Source organism: Rattus rattus, chromosome 12 (assembly GCF_011064425.1).
Source record: "Rattus rattus isolate New Zealand chromosome 12, Rrattus_CSIRO_v1, whole genome shotgun sequence".
NCBI lineage: Eukaryota > Metazoa > Chordata > Mammalia > Rodentia > Muridae > Rattus > Rattus rattus.
The window spans coordinates 61,128,610-61,150,489 of NC_046165.1; the positions used below are offsets into that span (position 1 = coordinate 61,128,610).

The 21,880-nt window shown below is 47.6% G+C and overlaps 1 protein-coding gene across 1 annotated transcript in view; it reads left to right on the forward strand.

The window, feature by feature from the left end:
* Positions 1-5,452: 5,452 nt before the first annotated feature.
* Gata4 (GATA binding protein 4) overlaps positions 5,453-21,880 on the forward strand; it is a 46,569-nt gene continuing 30,141 nt past the window's right edge. The window contains exons 1-2 of the mRNA XM_032917655.1: positions 5,453-5,530; positions 9,126-10,221. Coding sequence (XP_032773546.1) covers positions 9,609-10,221 — 613 coding nt within the window. The 5' untranslated portion in view covers positions 5,453-5,530; positions 9,126-9,608. The remainder of the gene's footprint in view (positions 5,531-9,125; positions 10,222-21,880) is intronic.

Consider the following 21,880-nt stretch of genomic DNA (forward strand, 5'->3'; position numbering starts at 1 on the left):
GGAGATACAGCCTAGACTTTGATATACAGTTTGTAGTTAGGAATATGTGCAACCAGGACTAGATTAGCACTCTGCAGATCTGTCCCTGGCCCCGTGTCTTCTAGGGCTAGGTGGAACTGTTGGACATCACCCATGGACCAAAACTTTTTTTTTTAAAAAAAGAGCTTTGTGCTCTCCCAGCAACACCAGAAATGCTATTAACAGCCCCTCTTGCCTAGTGGTATGTGACTTTAAGGAAAGAAAAGGCAGAGACAGAGGCAGGTCCAGCACTGTGAGTTTAAGATTAGCCTGGTCTATATAGCAGGACTCTGCCTCAAACCAATAAACAAACAAACAAACAAACAAACCTTTCTTGCAAATTCAACCATTCAGCAAACACTCATTGAACACCTACTACGCATTAGCCTCAGTTTTCACCTCACAGAGCGTATTTTTTGGAGGATGTGGTGATGTGAAAATTTATGCCAGCCACCACAGACAAATGAATTTCCAACCTCAAGGATAAAAGACCTAAGGATAAATCGAATGGATTTAAAGAATGGAATGGGGAATTAATTAATGGTGCTCTATCTCTGGGTATAGTGCTAACCCTGGGCAACTTTAAAAGTATAAATGAGGAAAGAGGTCTCACATGTGAACGAATTCAGCGCCAGTTCACCAAGAATGATGGCAGAAGTGGCACGTTAGATCTCCAAAAGAATGGCCCCTACACACAACAGGGTGACCCTGTAGTCTCAGAGCAGACCCGAAGAGGGCAACTCCCTCTCTCTGGAGCTCCCTTTATCTGTCGCTGGGATGGGTGCCCTTCCCTAAGGAAAGGTAAAGGAGTCCTTGGGGAAGCCGGAAGAAGAGGATCTGCGGAAGAAGAGGATGTCAGCAAGTCTATTTCAGGACTACAGCTCTGGGCTCCTGGAACACATGGAGACCTTGCCAAAACTGGGACTCTGAACTGAAGACCTTCCCCATTCACAAAGCCTCTGGTATCATTCATAAACTTAGCAAAAAAAAAAAAAATTACAAAAGGCTTTTGGATTTTCTTAGATTATAAGACACAGTTTTGTTCTAAACTGAATTTGAATTTTTAAATATCAGACGGGTGACAAAGAAAAATTTAAAGACTAAAAAATAAAAGGACTGTCACAAGGAGTATTTTATGGCTGCTATTAGAATATTAGGAAGTAAGACGGGGATTTGGATTGGCGACCCGCTGCCTCCCCAAACACTTCACCACCTAGAATCTGAGCCCCAACCTTTCTGTGTCATTTTAAAGATGAAAATGGTAGTTTTGTCTTCTTCTTTCTTGCTTTGCAATGTTTCCCCAAAGAAAAACTGTGGAGAGCTTTTGGGGCTTCTAGGAATTCGGCAAGTTTTATTAAAAAAAATAAAATAAAATAGGAGAGTGACCTGTAACTTAGAAGTGACTGTGAAATATGCCACCAACTGGTCTACTGACTGGAAATACTGGGAAGCGTTTTCCCAGGTCTGTGAGGAAAGCACGGCTTCATTTTTGCAAATATTCTTTTTTTGCAACATCAAACAATTCTTTAAACGCCAAACAACTAGAGAGGGCTACTTCCTTTTATAGTGAAACCTCAAGATCTGACTCCAGGTACCAGGCTAGATCTGGGGTGTCTACAAAGAATTCAAAACCGTGCCTCTTCAGCCTGGAATCCCAGGAGCTGAAGGTTCAGGGCTGGGGGAAGAGTGCGTAGGGGTTGGGTACCCAGACTTGGCCGTACAGGTTCTTTGCTTCTTTGTTTTTTTCTTGAATAAGATGAGGTGCGTCCAGCTGTTCTCTTCCAATGGTTTTGCTTTGATCAGGGTGATCTCGAGATGAGGGTTGATAGTCACTGAGGAAAGGAACGTGGTGTCTGTGGTGTCAGGCTCCGTTGTTAGGAGAGGGGACCAAATTCGTTCAGTGCGGGTCACTTTACACATCTAGCTCAGATCCTTTGTAGTTCTAGCGGCGCAGCTGTACCTGGGGTGTACTTTCGATAGGACCAAGGTGGACTTCGTAGTCTTTTCTCTGTCTCCCTTACCGAACACTGGAAACTGTCCAAGCTCCAGATTCTTTCCAGACCTCATTTCTCTCTCACTGCTTTGCTTGTGAATTGATTCCCGCTGAATTCGGAGGGGTATCCGCTCCAGAAATGCTGACACAGGGGCGACCAGTGTTGATCGCCATTTAAACCGAATCACATGGGTCCCAGAGGGCACTTGCTGGTGCCCAATTCCTTGGGGGTGGAGGGAAGATCTCTCTTGGTCTCTGTGTGAAATCCAACATCTGTTGTTTGTTTGTTTTGTTTTTCCTTCGAGGAAATTCAAGTCCCAATTCCTTCAAGTCCCAATCCCTATGTACGTCGTGTTCAGCCTACAGTTTCGTTTCTGCTATCTTGGAGATAGGCGTTAGTCTCAGGATCCTTCCTGGAACAAGAAATAAAACTTACTCTTTTGCGCTGCAAGGATTATTTATGAATACCCCTTAATTCAATCTTATTATGGAAAGTCACGGACTTACTGCTGGGTCATTAATGCTCCACCTCCACCCTGAGCAAAAAGATCTAAGAAGGTTGAAGGTGAACCTGATGTTTCTGCCCCATAGACCATGGGAAAGGAAAGCAGAAAGGGGGACGTGAGTCGGGTTGAGCCACCCTCCCCCGGCCATCCGAGTGACATAGTCCTTAAAAATAGCCAAGTCTGAACCTCAGCGTGCCCAGCCCCCCCTCCTCTCTTTGGCTTTCCTAGTCTGAGAGGAGCCTGGGAACCTCTAGAGGCAGCCGATAACCCGCTCCATCTCCAGCCAGCAAGGCCTTGAAATGCTCCCCGCTCCTGGCAACGCACAGAGGTCGCCTTGGTCCCTCTGGTTCCAGCAGAAGAAGGGAGCTACTGAAGGGCCGGAGGCAAAGGGAGGGAGGGAATGAAGAAGAAACCAAAAGCGCCCAAGAAACGCGTCTGGTTTGATTCTCAGCCCACACACCGGGAAAAAATTTGTTGTGTGGGACCCAGAGTGTGGGGGTTAAGTCACAGGAAGCTGAAACAAATGTCTCTGTCCCAGGCGCCTTCGGAGTCAGAGAATTGTCTCGGGCCTCCCGCTCGCAGCAGTCAGCTCAGCGGGAGATCCCTGCAAAGACAAGCGGCCTGGGAGTGTTTGGCTGACCTTAGCAAGAGCTAAGAATCACGCGATGCACTTACAGACTTCATAGAGTCTCTTAACCGCACATAGCAAAGTATCCCCAGTCTCCTTTCAAACGGCTAGAACCTGGGTTTCAGGAAGGATGATGTGTGGGTAGGGGTGGGGATAGCTAGCTGCAGGACACCACCTTACTATAAGGCTCATCCGGGCACAGGGAGTATTGGAGAATGCCCCCCTGGAAGCTGCCGGAGACCTTGGTACGGCGGAGGCAGGCGTATTAGAGGGCTGCTCCCCCACCTCCTCCCTCAGACACTAAGCCTCAAGCCTCAGACTTCATGGGTGACAAACAAAATCAGGAACGCTAGATTTGGCCCCAAGCTTAGTGCATTTTGATTTTGATCTATGGGGGTTACTACAACGAGGCAGGTCTGAGATAGGTCTGAGAGAGAGAGAGAGAGAGAGAGAGAGAGAGAGAGAGAGAGAGAGAGAGAGAGAGAGAGAGAGAGAGAGAGAGAGAGAGAGAGAGCGCTAGCCGTTGGCTTCGTTTCTCTCCTCACCAGGTAGCTGAGGGTGTCTCGTAAAATAAAGCAAGGGCCACGCCATTCTCTGCATTCATCCGAGAGTCTCAGAAAGGAGTTTGCTCGAGGAGAGGTGGAAAGGAGGGTTCGTTGATGCCTCTGGAGCCCCCAGAATACCGTCCCTAAAACTTTACCAGACCTCGAACCTGCAGCCCCTGATTCTGACCAGGAACTGTTTAGGATGAGTGGGGGCCTAGAGAAGGAACTCTAGTCTTGGGGCCCCAGCTTCCAGGGCGCTAAAGGGCTCAAACTGGCGGCACCCGGGGCTACGTCGGTAGGTCAAGCCTTCAGCAGCTCTGCACCCCTGACGGCCTCGGTTTTCTCTCCTCCTCTACAGCCTCTCTGGACCTCAGGCCCCTTTGATTTGGAAAAGAGAATTTCCCCCACCTCCACTCAGCGCGTCCGTGCTCAGTCCTTCCTCTGGGATTTTCCTGAGATCCCCACGGGTTGGCCAAAGTCCCACGGGTTTTCCCTTTCAATCCGCTCCACATCCCAGTCCCAGCCTGTGCCTAGAGCCTGAGTTGCTTTTGCATGCGGGGCAATTGCTATCTCTGTCAGTCCTAGAACTGCGACAGCGGGTGCCAGCCTGAGCAGGCAGCGCGGGGTTCTTACCGGGTGGTATTCCAGCCCCCTCCTGACCCCTCTAATCTTGTATGGGAAACCTGTGCTGGGGAGAGAAACGCGGCCTTAAAAGAAAGAAAAAAAAATTAAGCCGAAAGCGCGAGAGCCACCAGAGAGCTGTTATCTGCAGCTGAAGGCTGCGGTAATCGATGGGTTATTTTTACGCGGTAATAGGGCCCTGTGATTGCTCTATTAACCTTTAGACCTGTCTGAGGGACTCTCCCCTCACAGCCCCGCTGCGCCAGGGCCCACAGGCACTGACGCCGACTCCAAACTAAGGTCTGACACCCTCCCTACCCCCACTCTAGGGAGGGAACTACAGCCTTTGGAAGGGTTCTAACGTTGGAGACCAAGCTCCCAACCCCCACTTCGTCCTTTGATTGGACCCCAGCCGGTGAGGGCTACGGGGAGAACAGGGACACGTGTGGAGGGACAGGAGGCCGCAGGAGTTGGAAGCAGTGAGGGTGAGGGGTGCGCATTTTTGTATAAATATGTAAACTCCTGGGCTGGTGGCGGGTTCTCGGCGCCTCGCAGTCTCCACCAGCTCGTGGGAAGGAGAAAAGGGCGTTTGCGTCTCTAAGCACCGACCTTAAGGGCCAGTTCAGGTTTTAGAGCCTCCTGACCCTCTCCCGAGCTCATTTCAAGGGCCCTGTAGATCTGAGCCCAGCCAGGCACCCCGGGTGACCCAGTGCCCCACAGGCGACCATGAGCCCAGAGTGCCAGGTCACCTTCTCCTCTACCAGCCACGCCCCTTGAAAACGGCGTCTGGACTTGGACCACTGAGAGTGGGGAGGAAGAGAAGAAACTCGAGAATAAACACGATCCTTGGCAGAGCAGCAAACCGCAAGGACGTCGGGCTGCACGGAGGGCAGAGCGGAGCGCTGGTACTGAGCACTTTCGTTCCCCGAGAGATCCGCGCGCATGGACTTTGCCTGCTGGGGGAGCTTTGGGAACAGTCCCGCGGGCGGGCACCGGGCGGAGGTGCTGCCGGGTCCACTCTCCCCCGCCCCCGCCCTTGCACGTGACTCCCTTAGGCCAGTCAGAGCAGGCGATCGCAACGCGGGGGCCCGGGGAACCGCGCCGGGAGCAAGGGACAAGCCGGAGGCCTGCAGAGTGGTCGCCCGAGGCTCCGCTCTTGCTGCAGCTCCGCGGACTCACGGAGATCGCGCCGGCTCTCTGGGAAACTGGAGCTGGCCAGGTAGGGTTCCCCCGATTCCCTGCTCTTTTCCCGGGCAGGAGAAACTCACAAGTCCGCCGCCCTAGTTTGCCTGGAATAGGGAGGTAGGTAGCTGGGAAAGGAGACGCCGGTCACTCCAGTGCCCCCAGATCGGCTAAAAACTGCTCCGCTTTTGACTTTGGCCTAGCGAGGACTTTAAATCGAGTGAGACTGATTAGGAGCAAAAACAGATGGGTGCTGGAGAGGTGCGTTTGATTGTTTGGGAGGAAACTTGAATACTTTTAATCCGCCCTGTTTGCAGATTCTCCAGTTTTGCCTTGCATCCCTCTGGCCAGGGCCGGTATAACCTCTCTGACCAACGGACCCAGGACAGGCCGCAGAGCCCACACTTTGGGGCGCAGTCGGGGCTGTGTCTCTAGCCTGCGACGCGGGGAGTGCAGAGTGGCGGTGGCAGGCAGCCTTGGGACCTAAGGGAGGGCTGGAGGAGCTCAGAGAGAGGCTCCGAGGCTTGCAGAGTCTTTTCTGCTTTCTAGCCAATCTCTTCAAACTCCTCTAATCTCAGCAATTGTGAGCGCTGCGCACTGCAGAACACTGCCCACCTACACTGCTTTCGGGGAGAAAGCGACCCTGATGGTGGTCATCAGGGAAATTCCTTGGTAGTCACCTTTAGCTCCCCTGATCCACGTATTCTGTCGCTTGGATGTGGCCTGGGAGAGAGTTTGCAGTTGTTACTCTGGTGGGGAGGGGTGTCTAGGTGATGAACTTTCTTCAGGTAGAAGGAAAGAGGGGTTTTTCGATAGAAAGGAAGAGGATAGTGAGGGACCCAAGGCAGTAGACGATCTGTGGAAACAAGGCCGCGCTGCTGGGAAGCACCTCGGGAATTTGTTTCCTGTACCTTTGGAAAAGGAAGGCAGCCCGGAAAGGACGCTGCTTCGGACTTTCGAAGAAAGAAAAGCTGCGTGGGGAGAATGGCCAAGAGTCCTTACTGAGGACTAGTGTGTAAGTTGGTTAGTGACCCGGTCTCAGTATGGCGGGACCGGAGAGACTCGCGGGAGCCTAAAGGAAAGACCTGGGGGGTGGGGGGGATAAATTCCGCGTGGTGCATTTTGTCAAAATCAGGTTCCCAAAGAGCTGTGGACTACAAAATGAAAAGAGAAAGAATTTTCTCACTGTTTGGGAACTGGGGTGAACCTTGTAGGGCGATTTGAAGGAGAGAGAAAAGTCTAGGCCTGACTAGACTTATGTGAGAGTATAGAGGTCACCGGGCCCCAGATCACAGACCAGTAGGAATCCAGCTAAGAGAACAATTTCTGGCCTTTCCGAAAAGAGGGATGTCTTCTCCACCTTCTATTGTTCCAGTAATCCAACTTCAGGTTAAAGCATCAGCCATTTGAAACTTCAGAGAGCTTCTGCACACAAGCCTGATCCCAAACTGGTTTAGTGCTTGCATTTTTCAAGCTTGCCCATTAACACCGCACATATACTGTAAGTTAGATTACAGAATGCTAAATCTCTTAACTGCTGTTAGTCAAAAAAAAAAAAAAAGATAACTTACATTACTTATAAAAAAATTCCCGAGTTGACATTACAGAAAGTGCAATTAACTAGGCCAACTACTTGATTTAAAAAATAAATGATGGATTTTTTTTAATCGATGTAAATCTGCATATTTGCTTATCAGAGTCCGGAGATTTCTAGGAAGTTTTAAGCTTTGTGCTTTTCTTTTTTAAAGGGAAGAGTTGGTGATCTCAGGGCAAGTTTTTTGTATCCATCCTCCTGCCAAATTTGCTAGAAGTGAATGTCCAACTGCCAAGCCGACCGTTTATTGCATTGCTGGAAGGAACTATTCAACCACCAAGCCGATAGTTTGTTGCATAGCTTGAAAATGTAAATATAAAACAATTTATCAGTCACCATGCGACTGCACACTTTATGATTCCATTATTGAGAGAGATGATGCAAAGTTAGTAGAAAACACTAGTGTATATATTAAACGCCTAATTCCAGAATTTTACAGTAATAAAGATGGCGATTTCTTGTAAGTATAAATTAAGTCCCAGGTAGTCTCTTGCAATATAAACTAGAGATCTGCACTAATAGCTGTTCTACTGAATTTTCTGTGTGCCTGTTCTAGACTTTTAAGATTTGGTTATGAATGTTTTGTGTGTATTAAGTTATAATATGACCACAATCCTCCAATAACTGTAAGACAACAGGTACCTTTAATATTTGCACTTTACAGATGAGGGACCGAGGGGTCTAAAGTTTTTATTCAGGAAGTAGACAGATCCTGGGTTTGTATCTAGTTCATTTAATATCATTGCGGATGCATTGTTCACTAAAATAGAAATCAATCGAAAGTAGCTGCCTCTTCTTAAGGGGAATTTCAAATACTCAGGCCCTCCAGCACCCCACTTCAAATCTTCTTTGATCTTCAAGTTGTTTGATCAACAAGTTTCACCTAACTGCAGTTCCCTCTGCAGTGAAATAATGAATGTAGACACCTTTACTTTTGGAGGTTCAGAGAGAAAGGATTAAAACATAACAGGTGTGTTAGGAAAATAGAGGCAACCCTGTCATCATACACACACACACACACACACACACACACACACACACACACACACACACACCATATTCTCTGGTAATGGCAAAACACAGGATGTCAGGAAGGATGCGGTCAAGCACTAAGAATCAATTCTGGTTTGGTTGGATCTTCAATTCCACAGGAAAAAGCCATGTAGGGAGCTTGAGTGCTTCCCTGAGTTCTGTAAAGTGACCTTGCTCAACCTGCCTGCTGTTCTGGTCCCCATATACAGTCTGCAAAGTGTTTAAAATGTAACTATTTGCAGAAACGTGTGGCTTGTCTGATTTGACACCCACATGGTGCACAGTATGATTAAGGAGTTTCACAATCCTTTTTATGGTTTCGCCCACACTTGCTCATTTATAAACATTTAGATTCTACCTCTAGGTGTTTGGTTTTTTTTTTTTTTTTTTTTTTTTTTTTTTTAGATTACAAACAAAACATTTGCAGGTTGCTGTTTTTTTATAAAGTTTGTCATCGCCTCCGCCCAAATAAAAGTTCTTGTTTGGTCAAGAAAATGTTTGAGGAGAAGTGGGGAAACAAAACTTAAAAACAAAACAAAAACAAACAAGATGGAGACCTTTGAGTCCCTAACATTCTTCGGAGCTCAAAAACTTGTACTTACAGAATACTCTGGAGAGGGAGAGAGAGAGAGAGAGAGGAGAGAGAGAGAGAGAGAGAGAGAGAGAGAGAGAGAGAGAGAGAGAGAGAGAGAGAGAAGAAAAGGTAAAAGGTTCTTGGCGAAAAGTTAAAATTAAAGTCCTTTCTGATAAGCAATAAATTGACCCAGATCTCAACCAGGAACTTCATGTCTGAGACTTAGGTCTCCCTCCAAGATACTTGCCACTGGCAGTTTGACCCGGACCAAACAAAGGCTGCCGCTTTCGGCCGGCCGCACTGAGCGACCGACCGGCCGGACCCAGGCAGAGGCGGGTCTCGTTTGCTGTGCGAGAGAAGCCTTGGAAACCTGGAACATGGTTCTGAAAACCGTACTGTGAACTGCTCTCACACTTGTCTCTTCTCCTTCAGGACTGTCGCTTCGAAGGGAACGGGCCCTCTTCGTCCTTCGCTGGAGCCGCACTGGAGCCAGCAACTGCGCCTGGGTGTGCAGCAGGCAGAAAGCAAGGACTAGGCACCTCTAGCCTGTGGGTGATCCGAAGGCCTGCGCAGGGTGTTCGAGACCAGCCTTGACTGAGTTCTGGGCATCTCCAGCCTCTGGGCCCTGGAGTAGAGTCAGCCCTCCTGCAGTTTCTGGAGCAACCACAAATCCAATTTGGGATTTTTGTTTTCTTCTTGAGCAAACCAGAGCCTAAAGATTGTTGCTCTGATGCTGGATTTAATTCGTATATATTTTGAGCGAGTTGGGCCTGTCCTCATTGTTTTTTGATCTCCGTTTTCGCGACAGCTCTGCACACCTGTATTCCAATTCTTGTCGCTTTGGTCTGCCGCGCCCGCGTGGGCTCCTTGACTTGCAAATAAAGGGGAGCACACCGAAGCTCAGAGCTTGGGGCGATGTACCAAAGCCTGGCTATGGCCGCCAACCACGGGCCCCCGCCGGGCGCCTACGAAGCGGGTGGACCTGGCGCCTTCATGCACAGTGCGGGCGCCGCGTCCTCGCCCGTCTACGTGCCCACTCCGCGGGTGCCGTCCTCTGTGCTGGGCCTGTCCTACCTGCAGGGCGGAGGCAGTGGTGCTGCTTCTGGAGCCACCTCGGGTGGCAGCTCCGGGGCCGGCCCGTCGGGTGCTGGGCCTGGGACCCAGCAGGGTAGCCCGGGCTGGAGCCAGGCTGGAGCCGAGGGAGCCGCTTACACCCCACCGCCTGTGTCCCCGCGCTTCTCCTTCCCGGGGACTACTGGGTCCCTGGCGGCCGCCGCCGCAGCTGCCGCAGCCCGGGAAGCTGCAGCCTACAGCAGTAGCGGCGGGGCAGCGGGCGCTGGCCTGGCTGGCCGAGAGCAGTACGGGCGTCCGGGCTTCGCAGGCTCCTACTCCAGCCCCTACCCAGCCTACATGGCCGATGTGGGCGCATCCTGGGCCGCAGCCGCTGCCGCCTCCGCCGGCCCCTTCGACAGCCCAGTCCTGCACAGCCTACCTGGCCGGGCCAACCCTGCGAGACACCCCAATCTCGGTGAGTACCGAAGGGCCTTGAGCCCAGTGTGGGGCGTTTAATTTTCCCAACTCTGTTGGGGTTGGGGAACATCCCTGATGCAAGGAAGCCCCCCCCGAGGCAGCCTGGAAGTCGGAGACTCCAGGTGGTGGTGGCAGCAGCGGTGATGAGTGATCTGGCCACCGCGAGTCCAGTGATGCCCTTCTGTAAATGGGTGGCCTGGTCTGCACAGCCTACTGGTGACAGTGAGAGGTACTGGGTTCTCTAGGGTCAGCTGGAGCAGACTGGGATCTCATACCTGGGATTCAACCCCTATTTCCTCCATTCCTTCCTCTGAGACCTGAGCAAACTTGAGACCTGCGCCATTTGGCAGCCAGGTTAGAGGATCCCTCAGGGTGGCAGATGACTTTCCTCTAGGGGGTTTTCACACCGGAAATAATGAGATCAGCAAAGGAGACCGCCAGAGGTGGGTTAAACTGGAGCCTAGCCCTACTGAGTCCTCAGGCACACCCTGGGTTCTTTTAGGTCAGTGTCTGGGGACAGTGCACAGGGGCCTCCTTATAACTGCTTGAATTACTTGGAGACCTCGTAGGGCTGCCTTTTCTCAGGAAGGCCAGATTAGCAGTAACAGTGGCCAGTATTCTTGTCCAATGTCAGACTCGGAGGGACTGCAGACTTGCCCACTTACACAATCTACACACCTAACTAACATTCAGTGGGGCCCTAGCCACTTGGGCGGGGGCGGGGGTGGGGAGCGGGGGGGGGGTGGGAAGACCCTACTCATGTAGAATTTCTGGAATGGATCGGAGGTGCAGTTTGGATTGAGCTGGCTCTAGGAAAGGAAGGAAGCACAGACTTGAGAAACAAAGTTAATGTTTATTGACTACCTACTAAGTGCTAACTCCTTTTGCATTTGCTGTCACTTTGAAGAGTAAAGTCTATCCCTTGCCACTCCCTGGGTGGCCATGGAAGGTCCCTCAAGAGGGGGGTCTAGCCAAACGTATGTCCCAGGTAAACTGATTAACAGTGGAAGTGGCGCCAGGGCTGGGTTTGTGGCCACCAACGTCTTCCTCCCCTGCAGTGCCAAGACTGCACCCTGAGGAAGGAGCACAGGGCAGGGTGGAGGTGGGCCTGCCGGGCGGGCGTTGGCCTGCATCTTTAGTCGCTGAGTTCCCTCCAACCCAACCCAACTCCTAGTTTAAAATAAGAAGGAATAAACTGGGTGTGATACCCTATGGCTGTAATTCCAGAGATAGGGAAGATAGCCTGAGGTACATAGCAGACCCAGTTTAATTTAAAAGAAAAAAAAACCCAAAATCCTAGAGTCAGAATTTAGTGTTTGGCTATGCAAAGAGTGAAGCGCCCATCCAAAGCTGAAGAAAACATTCCGGTATTCATTATAAAAACAAAACAAAGTGACATTGTGTGGCTGTACATGTGAGCATGTGAGCTTGGGAGCTGAAGAAGGTTCCCCAAACTCTAGGATCCACACACAGCAAGTAAAACAATAGGGCACACCTCCTCTCTTCCTGAGAGATTGTATGTTAGGCTCTCATGTCTGCCCTACAAGTCATGCCATGCTTCCAGCCACGTGTGATCTGGGGATTGTCGGGAGGGAGGACGGGGCATGTGTTTGGGAGATATTTTTGTTTGTTTTGTTTTTGTTTTGAATCACATAGCTCAGGAGGATCTGGCAGTCTGATGCCAAAGCTCCAATTAAAAAGTGCTCTCTGTGAAGGTCTTTTCTTCTCCAGCCTCCCCCTAGGACAGAAGATTAAACAGTCTCCGACTTTGGTTGGGTAAAGGCTCTACTGCCAAGAGAGGGTCCCAACCGCTTCCTTCCTACATGCTTTGTAAACTGCCTGCCTACCCTTGGACCTTAATAAGGCTTGGTAGCTTCAGCGAGAATCGGCCATCATACCAGCTGATGGTACCAAGTGACTGAAGGATAAAGAGAACAGATTCTCTGGGGCTTATTGAGAGGTCCCTTTTGGATAGATGTTATGACCACTGAGCTCTAAAACAGCATATAGCGTGCCCATGGGACCACAGGCTTTTTGGAGCCACCAAACCTCAGTGCCACGTGACCTTGGGCAAGTTGCCTACCTCTGTCCATCTCATCTCATATTCTGTAGGGTGACTTCAGTTCAGCTTAACTTCTCTTAGAGTATCCTGACTTTGGTAATCTGCATGATGTCTAGTAATTGATCTTTTATAAATGATAGCTTTTTTTTTAATTAATTTTCTACTTTTTCTGGGACTAAAGGGCTTTCTAGGACTTGGAAATTTTAGCATTAAACCTGAGACAGTCTCTGTTGAGCAGGGATAGTTGGTTACCCTAGATATATAAATGTATAAATAAACATTACCCTAATTAGATATGAAAATTTATAAATGACTCGTGGTAAGGTAAAGGGAGATGAGCTGAGAGCCAAGCTGAGAAAGCAGGAGAGGGACTTCCCTCTGAAACCCCGGAAGTCTCCAGCTAGGGTTCCACAGGAAAGAACCTGGGCCTGCTCTTATAACATGAGAGAGAGAGAAACACAGATTCACTTACCCAATGCATGTGTAGAACTGCAGAATGGTACAATGGTACAATGGCTTTGCTTTAATAACAGAATCTTCTCCAAAGGTAAATCTCGGAGACCGATTCCTAAATCTGAAATGTCTTTAGTGTGTGTTGAGGAGACGTAAGCAAATATTGTTATTCTTGTCTATGAGGCTGAACTGTTTGGGTATTAACAGCTAACATCTAGCAAGTTTTTGGGCTGGCTATTGGAATGAGGCAAAAAAAAATAAATAAAAATAAAGATGATAAAAACCAACAGGGCCATGTGAAAATACCTGAACTTGGCAAGAAATAAATTCCTCCCTGACTGTAATATATGTGACCTTTAGTTCATTCCAAGTTCAACAGACCTAGGACCCTGAAGCCGTTGCTAGAAGCATTAATTAGACACGGTAATGGAATTCTGTGACCTTACTGAGGCGGGTACAGAGTCTTACTCATATATAGGTGCCTGGCACATGCTGGGCAAGTAGCAAATATTTGAGTAGAGATCTGGGAGGTAATTGCCCCAGGACTCTGCCCTGCCCTGGTCAAACCACACAGAAAGACTGCTGTGTCCTTTAAGAAGCAAAGTAGAGCTGGGTGTGGTGGCGTACACCTGTGAGCCAGCACTCAGGAGGCTGAGGCAGGAGAATTGAGCACTCAAGGCTAGTCTGAGCTCCATAGCAGTCCCCTGCTTAAAAAAAGAAAAAAGGCAAGATAGACCGGGAGAGGCTCAGAGGAGAGTGGGCAAGACTGGCGAGGACTCTGGGAACCTGGGACCCCTGCAGAAGGCTGGGCTCTGAGGTTGTTCTGCTCTCGGTGAGCAGGTGCTAGGTCTGAGAATACTGGACTGTGTGGCTGTCGAAAAGTGCAGCACAGATCAAGGCTTGCCTTTGTGTGTGAATGGGCTCTAGGGCTCCAGCTTCCATGCAGGCTGCATGCACCCCTGCCAAGACAGCTAGCCAAGCAGCCCTTGCATTTTCAGTGCTGCAGGTGTGAGCTGTAATATCCTACAGCAGAAGAACACAGTGCCATGATGATCCTACTGTAGACGTTTAGCTAAGTTCATGGAGATGTGTTGTTGTAAAAATATAAAAAATAAAAAAGTATCACTGTCTTTTATCCCCCACTAAAAAATTGTTTTCAGGTTTATTTATTTTGTATGTATGGGTGTTTTTTCTGCACGTGTATACCGTAAGCGGCTGGTGCCAGAAGTGAAGGGCAGAAGTCAGAAGAGGGTATAAGATGGTCTGGAACTAGAGTTAAGTTGTGAACCATCATGTGGGGGCTGGGACTCAAACCCATGTCCTCTGCATGAGCAACAAGTGCTCTAAACCGCTGAGCCATCTCTCCATCCTGTGATACATTCTTAAAGTAGGAGGCTTTTATTGTGTGTACAACAGTTAATTTTGTGTCCATTAAGTTTTGTATAGACCTAAAGCCAAAAAAGAAAACAAAAGAAAGAGGAGACTGAAAGAGAGATTAGATATAAAAAAATTGACCTTGAAACGGGGCACACTTGTGGGGTTGTTACTGGGATGCCTAAGAAACAAAGCTTACTAAGGAAGAGTAATTCTTTTTTTTAAAGAAATAAGTGACCCTACTATTCTTAAAGAATTTGGGGAAAATATGGAGTTGTTAGGGTTCAGTGAGAGAAACAAATGTGTGCTTTGCCTGGCACTATGGAAACAATTAAAAAAGCGCAAAGCGTTGTTCCGTCTCGGGTGGGGTGGTGTGCTCAAGGTGTTCAGAGAGTCGAAGACTGAGTTCAGTGGAAAATGCTGTAGTGTTCGTTGGGTCTTTGCTTTATCAATTAGGCCAGTTCCTTTCAGAGCTAGTTCGCTTAGACAGGGAACTCTGCGATCCCTGAGGTAGCCCGTTGGGTGCAAGAACAATTTGTTAGTCTTAAGAAAATCAAAGTTGTTTAATTTTCCGGTTACTACCCTGAACAGGCCAATCAAAGTGGGGACTGGTATGTGGTGCTAAGTGGAAAGCCAATTAAATAAGGAAGGTGTGCTGGGGTAGCCTGGGGTGTGTCTCTGCCTCCAGTGACACCTGTCACTTGCCCGTTTGTGTCCCATGAAAGGGTCAGGCCACATTTGCTGGTGGAATATGTTCAGGAGACAGTTCTAGATAACGGCTTCTTCTGTTCCCTTCCCTGTTGTTTATTTTTCCCCCCTCTTTAAATGCACTCAGAAGACAAACATACTGTGAGGTGTGGGGGACAGGGACTCTGATACCTGTGGGTGGGAATGTTCATTGGTACAAGCTTTGTGGATAGTCGTTGGTAAACCAGTGAAATTACAGAGCAGATAGCCCTTGACACTGAACTTTTGACTCCAAATAATGAAGTCTGAGGTACATATTCGCCACTTTGTCACCCACAATAACAAAACCCAGAAGTAACGCACATGTACACAATCAAGGTGTACATTCATAGGCCTCACACACAAACCTAGGCAGACATGGTTGTCATTATTGGACTGCACAAGATCCCTTCCCAGCCACTAGGAAGTGCTAGACCTGCGGGGCACTATATTCTTGGTGTCAAACACAGGCAAATACATTGTATTCATTTGAAAATACGCAATTATCTCGGAAAGCCTTCCTGGTGACCTAGGTAAAGAATTTGTAACATTGACTATTTACGGGGAGCTCTGGGGAAGGAAGGGGATAAAGTTGCTACAGCCATGTGTGCTGTAAAACTGAAAACGTGCTTTGGTCGGCTTAGGCATTTTTGTAATTACTTTGTTGGGCTTCACAATTCTACCAAATATCAAAACACTCTTAGGTCTGGCAAGAGGGTTCAGTGGGCACAAAGGAGCTTGCCACCAACGCTGACAACTTGAGTTCGATCCCCTGGGCCCACGTAGTGAAGGGAGAGAACTAACTTCTGAAGGTTGTCAGCGACCTCCACTGTGGCACACGAATGCATGTGCACAAACACACACATACACACATAAAATATAACTTTCACCCACTGAGGTATCTTTCTGATCCTGTTAATATTTTCCTCATCATCATAAGAAGTTTTGCAAGCGCTGCTCAGTGGTAGGTCTCAGCATGTACGATGGATCTTGAGAACGTTTTTCATCCTGCACAACAGCAACAGTTCCTCAGTTCCCACTCTCTGTAGCCACTTATTCTGCTTCCCGTGGCTGTGACTTTGATCACTCCCCTTACTTCCTACGAGCAAAATTACACCATACTTTTGTCTTTTGTGTTGGATGCATTTCACTCAATAGAATGTCTTCAAGGTTCACCCAAGCTATACCATATAGCAGTTTCCTTCTTTAAGCTGAGGAGTCCACTGTGTGACTACATTTCTTCCCTTTCTATGTGGGTGGACACAACTAACTGGCTTCCACCTACCACTGTGGGTCATGCTGCCATGAATGTGCAACGGAACCTTTTGAATTTTAAGAACAGTGATGGTTATCCATTTTTAAATACTATTACACTGGGTGGCCGAGACAGCTCAGTGGATAAATGTCTTTGCTGCTGCCTGCTCCAATCCTGACAGTCTGAGTTTGATCCCCAGAACACGTGTGAAAATGGAAGCAGAGAATCAACTTCAAGGTTGTCCCCTGGCTTCCATACATATCATGGGATGTGGACGCCACAAGATAATGATGGGAAGAAAAGCTAATGAAGCTTTTAAAAACAGACACATCGTTCATGAAAAATTTTAATGGTGTTTATTAGCCATTTTATTTTTTATTTTTTATCTGATTTATTCCTTTACAAACTCCTGGGATTTCCCCTAGGCCCTGTTTCAAGATCTCAACAAGCAGCTTGATCCATCCTTACTTGTATCCTGAATCTGTCTTTTGACTTTGCTCCTTTACTGAGGACAGATCTCATGCTGTGGCAGGTCAAGCTGCAGCTTTGGGGCATCCCAATTTCCTGGGCACAAACAGTTATATCTGGTAGTTAGTGACCACATCTGGTGGACAATTCTCCTTCAAATGATGTGACGATCAGAACATGCTGGAAAACCACTAACCTTTTTTGTTTGTTTGTTTCCTTTCTTTCTTTCTTTTTTTTTTTTTTTTAAAGATTTGTTTTATTTTATGTTATATGAGCACACTGCAGCTGTCTTCAGACACACCAGGAGAGGGCATTGGATCCCATTACAGATGGTTGTGAGCCATCATGTGGTTGCTGGGAATTGAACTCAAGACCTCTGGAAGAGCAACCAGTGTTCTTAACCTCTGAGCCATCTCTCCAGTCCCTCCACACTAACCTTTTAAACTGGTCACCTACACTGCCCTTTAAATATAATGGAGTTGGGGCTGGAGAGATAGTAAGGTGTCTGTTGTGCTAACATGAGAACCTGAGTTCAAATCCCCAACATCCTTATAAGATGGCATTGCAAGTTCTAAGTCTGGTGCTGGAGTAGGTGGAGAGGGGCAAAGACAAGTTGATCTGACTTGTAATCTACTGGCCAGTCTAGTCATACTGGTGAGCTCCAGGGTTAGCAGGAGACTCCATCTCAAAGATGGGGGCCAGCAAGATGGCGTTTGACGCTAAGCCTGACAACCTGAGCTAAATCCCCAGAACCTACATGATGGGAGGAGTGAGCCCACAACCCCATGTTGTCCTTTGACTTGCACACATACACCATGACATATGCATCCCCTCCCCAAAATAATATAATTATAATAATATAATTTAAAAACTAGGTGGCCAAGCAGTGGTGGCATACAACTTTAATCCCAGCACTCAGGAGGCAGAGGCAGGTGGATCTCTGAGTTTGAGGCTAGCCTGGTCTACAGAGTGAGTTCTAGAACAGCCAGGGCTACACAGTCTTAGGGGTAGAGTGCCAGGATAGGTGAAGAGTGACTGAGGAAGACATTTGAAGTCACCTTCTGGCCTTTCTGTATATGTCTGTCTGTCTGTCTGTCTTTCTCACACATGCACACGCATGCACTCCACAGTTAAAGAAATGTGATGAATTTAGAACAGAAGTCACTGCAAAAGTTGTTGCTTCTGCTGAGCGGGAGTGGGGTACGGGGGGAGAAGGCAGTGGGACTGTGTTAGGAGGGTCTCCTTACGTTTTCTAGAAGCCTGATTTTGAGATGGCCTGCTGCCCAGAATAACTTCCAGAGAACTGGTTGACCTTTGATAGATCATGATGAGGCCTCGTGCAGCATTCTCTCAATGGATTACTCACGCATTTTATTGACTCTCTATACAGCTGCTCTCTTGTCATCTTCTGGGGAAAAAAAAGACCAGGAAAATAGTATAAGCAGGGGTAGCAGGAATTAACCTTGAATCCATCTTAATCTATGTAAATTTATAGCCTTGGCCTGTGGACATGCACATACGAACAACCTCTTAGAGATGACAACCTTATACTACACAACAGCCCACTGTGTAGGAAGCTGGAAGGCTGTGACTGACTGACTGCTAAATCATCCCTGGGTTTGGGGGTGCTGGTCTCTGTTTGCTGGAAAGAAACTAATGCTTGGAAAGTCTTATGCTCTGTGTCCCTGTCCAACCCTACCAGCAAGCAGGAGCTCCTTCTGGAAGGTAGCTTTTCAGCTAGGCCTTCTTGCTTCCTGTGGGCTAGTTAGTGTCTCTTCAGGGTCCAGGTCTTCCTGAGTCCTCATCCCACCCATTCCTTCCCATTTATGGAGCTGCCAAGGGCTGATCACATCAATAGGAACCTCAGACTTGAATATCCTTCTCAGCCCCCTAAAGTTGGTCTACAGAGAATGAAAGAAATCTGCCAAATTCAGAGCCAGGTAGTCCCCCAACTTTAGATGGTCTCCATCTTCAATGACTGTCCCAGATGTAACTATGGTAGGTAGAGAAGGAGAGGAGAAAAGAAGACCAGCTATTTTTAATAAAGACAAGTTCAGGATGTGTATGCGGACCAGGAAGGAAACCCCAGGCAGCGAAAGGTTGTTCTGCAGGGAACCCAGCTTCCAGTGATGACTTTCCCAGGGTTGGCAGGTGGCCTGTGGTTTTATCTATTGCTGCCCTCTAATCAGAATCAGGCCAGGATATTCAAACTTCTTATCTCAGTGAAGAGAATTTGGTTTTCTGGCTTTTGGCACTTTTACAGTAAAGTCATGTATCAATACATGACTTACTGTAGTTAAAATATCCTTCTTCACTAACAAGTCTAATCTAGGCAGGTAAAGCAATGTATATTTACAGTCATAAAAATGCTTCTAGGAAGGGGCTGGGGATTTAGCTCAGCGGTAGAGCGCTTGCCTAGGAAGCACAAGGCCCTGGGTTCGGTCCCCAGCTCCGAAAAAAAGAACCAAAAAAAAAAAAAAAATGCTTCTAGGAGTGGTATCTGTTGCTGTCTTTTACCCTGTGCTGAACGGCCACAGACATACTTTATTTTTTTATGAGAAATGAAGAAATCACACATGTAGGATGGGCGGGAATTTTTATAGGTTAGAGGCTCTGCTCTGTGGGGTCTCCCAACTGTGGATGAACTTAGCTTCCTTTTTCTTCCCATTGAAACGTCCAGTTCTTCTTCCAGAAATCCAGTCAAACTTTATCTCCTTCACTCAGAACTGATCGATAGCAACTGGTGAGCAGGTTAATTATAATCGCAGAATAAACGCAGAAGTCTCAAAGTTCACCACTTTGCAATGTTTTCAGACCCCTCGGGGGACCATGCCAAGAGGTGCTCATTGACCCATCGGAGCAGGTGTGGCAGTTTGAAGCAGGGGCAGACAATCGGATCTGATTTGGGACAATTCAACTGTTTGTTATCTGCAGCTTTCCCTGTCGTATGAAGCCTGTCATTTCAGATAAAGAGGCTCATCCATTGAGTTGCAACCGGGCAGGCTACGTTTGCCTCTGATAAAGTTTCCTGGTTGTTTTATCAGATTAGGCTAAAATAGTTATGTGTCTCCAGCCAGGTCTACGGGGCCCTATTCAGATATTTTATCAGGTGTTAGCTCAAGGAGACGGCCCCCTCCCCTCTTTCTTTCTTCAACCCAGGAAAGAACGAGCTGACTTCTAAGCTCATAAATCAAACCGGGTGAAGAGAGGTAGGAATACAAGTTGTCCCTCAAAACTGAGTAGGCAGAAAAGCGAACAACAAATATGACCTTTCCCTAACTCGTGAGAACTTAACTTGACCCTGCGTGAAGAATGTGGTTCCCATGATCGCACAGTTAGCAGGAAAATTCTGCTGATTTGGAAAGGAAAAGAAAGACGTTTTCCAGGTAAAGATAACTTCAGAAAAACACATATTTATTTTTCAATCTCAGGAAAATTTTAATTATCTTTTTATGTATCACTTAATATATAAGAATATGGCAAAATGAAAACCCCCCCAGGGTGCAACTTGTCAGAAATCTTACCACACCAAGCTAGCCAGGGCCAAGCAGCAATCTCCGGTTTTTTGTTGCTGTGCATATATATAATATAAGCATGTATATATCTATATTTTAAAATTATCATAAAAGTTACTGTTTAAAGCCACTCATCACTGGAGACAGTTTCTTTAAGAGTAGTGAACCAGACTAGCTCCCAAGCGCTGGCTACTCCATAAAGCAAAGTTAGAGGATTAGTCCCGAAAGCGGGCATCATGAGCCATCAGATGCTAGAACAGACTCTGGGCTAGCCAATGAAAAGCTAGCCCAGGCTTACTTTCTACTCTATTATTTATTTCTGTGCTGGGGACTGGATGCAGTGCCTTGAACCTGCTGAGCACACATTCTAACACGGCAGTCTTCTCAGCTTATTTCTAAGTTCTTAATTGCACTCCTTGAAACGAAGTCCTTCTTACAAGCCGTGCTAATTTATGAGGCTGGAAAATGTGAGGTAGAGTTGTCAACTTGCAGCTAAAAAGGATTTCGGGAGCCCAGCAGCTACAGGGAGGTGACAGTTCATGGGTCCGGTATCCCAGATCTGTGAGTCTGTGGATCTGACCTCTTGTTTTCCTGATGGGTGACTTTGAGCAGCCTACAAGGCTTCTCTTTGCTTGCACATCTGCCTGCATTGTAAATGAGGAAAGTCAGGCAAAGGAATGGTGCGGGGAGCTGCCCTAAAGCCCTTGGGGGGCTTTTTAAATATTTAATTTAATTTTTAATTATACATACATATATAATATATATAGATAGATATAGATATAGGTATAGACAGATATAGGTATGGGTATAGATAGATGATATAGATATAGATATAGGTATAGATAGTGTGCATATCAGTATGGTGCTTGCTTGCAGTGTCCAGGAGAGGGCGTTGATCACCTGGAGGTGAAGTTACAGGGGTTTGTGAACGCCCTGATACAGTCCTCTGTAAGAGTGGTTGAGAGCGCCTAACCACTGAGCCATCTCTCCAGCTTCAAGGGAGACTTTTAAAAACTCAGCATGCTTCATATGGATAACTCAAATGGACCATGTCTGTGTAGACTACAGGTACCAGAACATTGACTTCCCTAGCAGCAGATGTGCACTCCACTGGCAGAGTCAAGAAGGTTTCCATGGCTACCTATCTCATTAAACAACAGTATATTTGAAATGACACATTAGATGCCATGATTCAGGGGTTTTTGTTTTTGTTTTTGTTTCTACATAATAAGGCACGCGGCCCACTAAAGTATATGAAATCAGCTTGGGGGAACCAGGGGTGGCGATGTCGGTGTCAATACGTTGTTGGGTTTGGTTTATTAATAAACCCACTCACCGTTAAGAGGTCCTAGGAAGCTCCAGAGATTCATAGAAGGTAGAGCGGGCACCTGACACATCCTTCCTTCCTAGGTCACCAAGCCAAGAGGCATCTCTGCAGACCTCTGTGAGCCTCGCAACTGGACTCTGGAGATAGAAACATAAGCAAGACAGTCTCTAAGGAGTTAGCACACCAGTAACGCACAGTATGCACGGGCACTAGACAGCGAGTGTGCAATCTAGGAGTTACAAAAGGGAAACTTCCATTGTGCAGGAGCAAATGTGATACCTCCCTCTGTGCTGCTACAGGAAGTAGAGGCCAAGCTTCCTGAAAGGGGTGTGTGTGTGTGGAGTCCTACAGGCCAAATGGGTGTTGGTGTGGGAAAGATCATACTGGCTGAGGCTGCGGCTGGGCTCTGTACAGTTACAGGTTAGGGCTGGCTCACAAGCAGAGAGGCACTGAAAGAGTGAAGACACAGACGGCCTG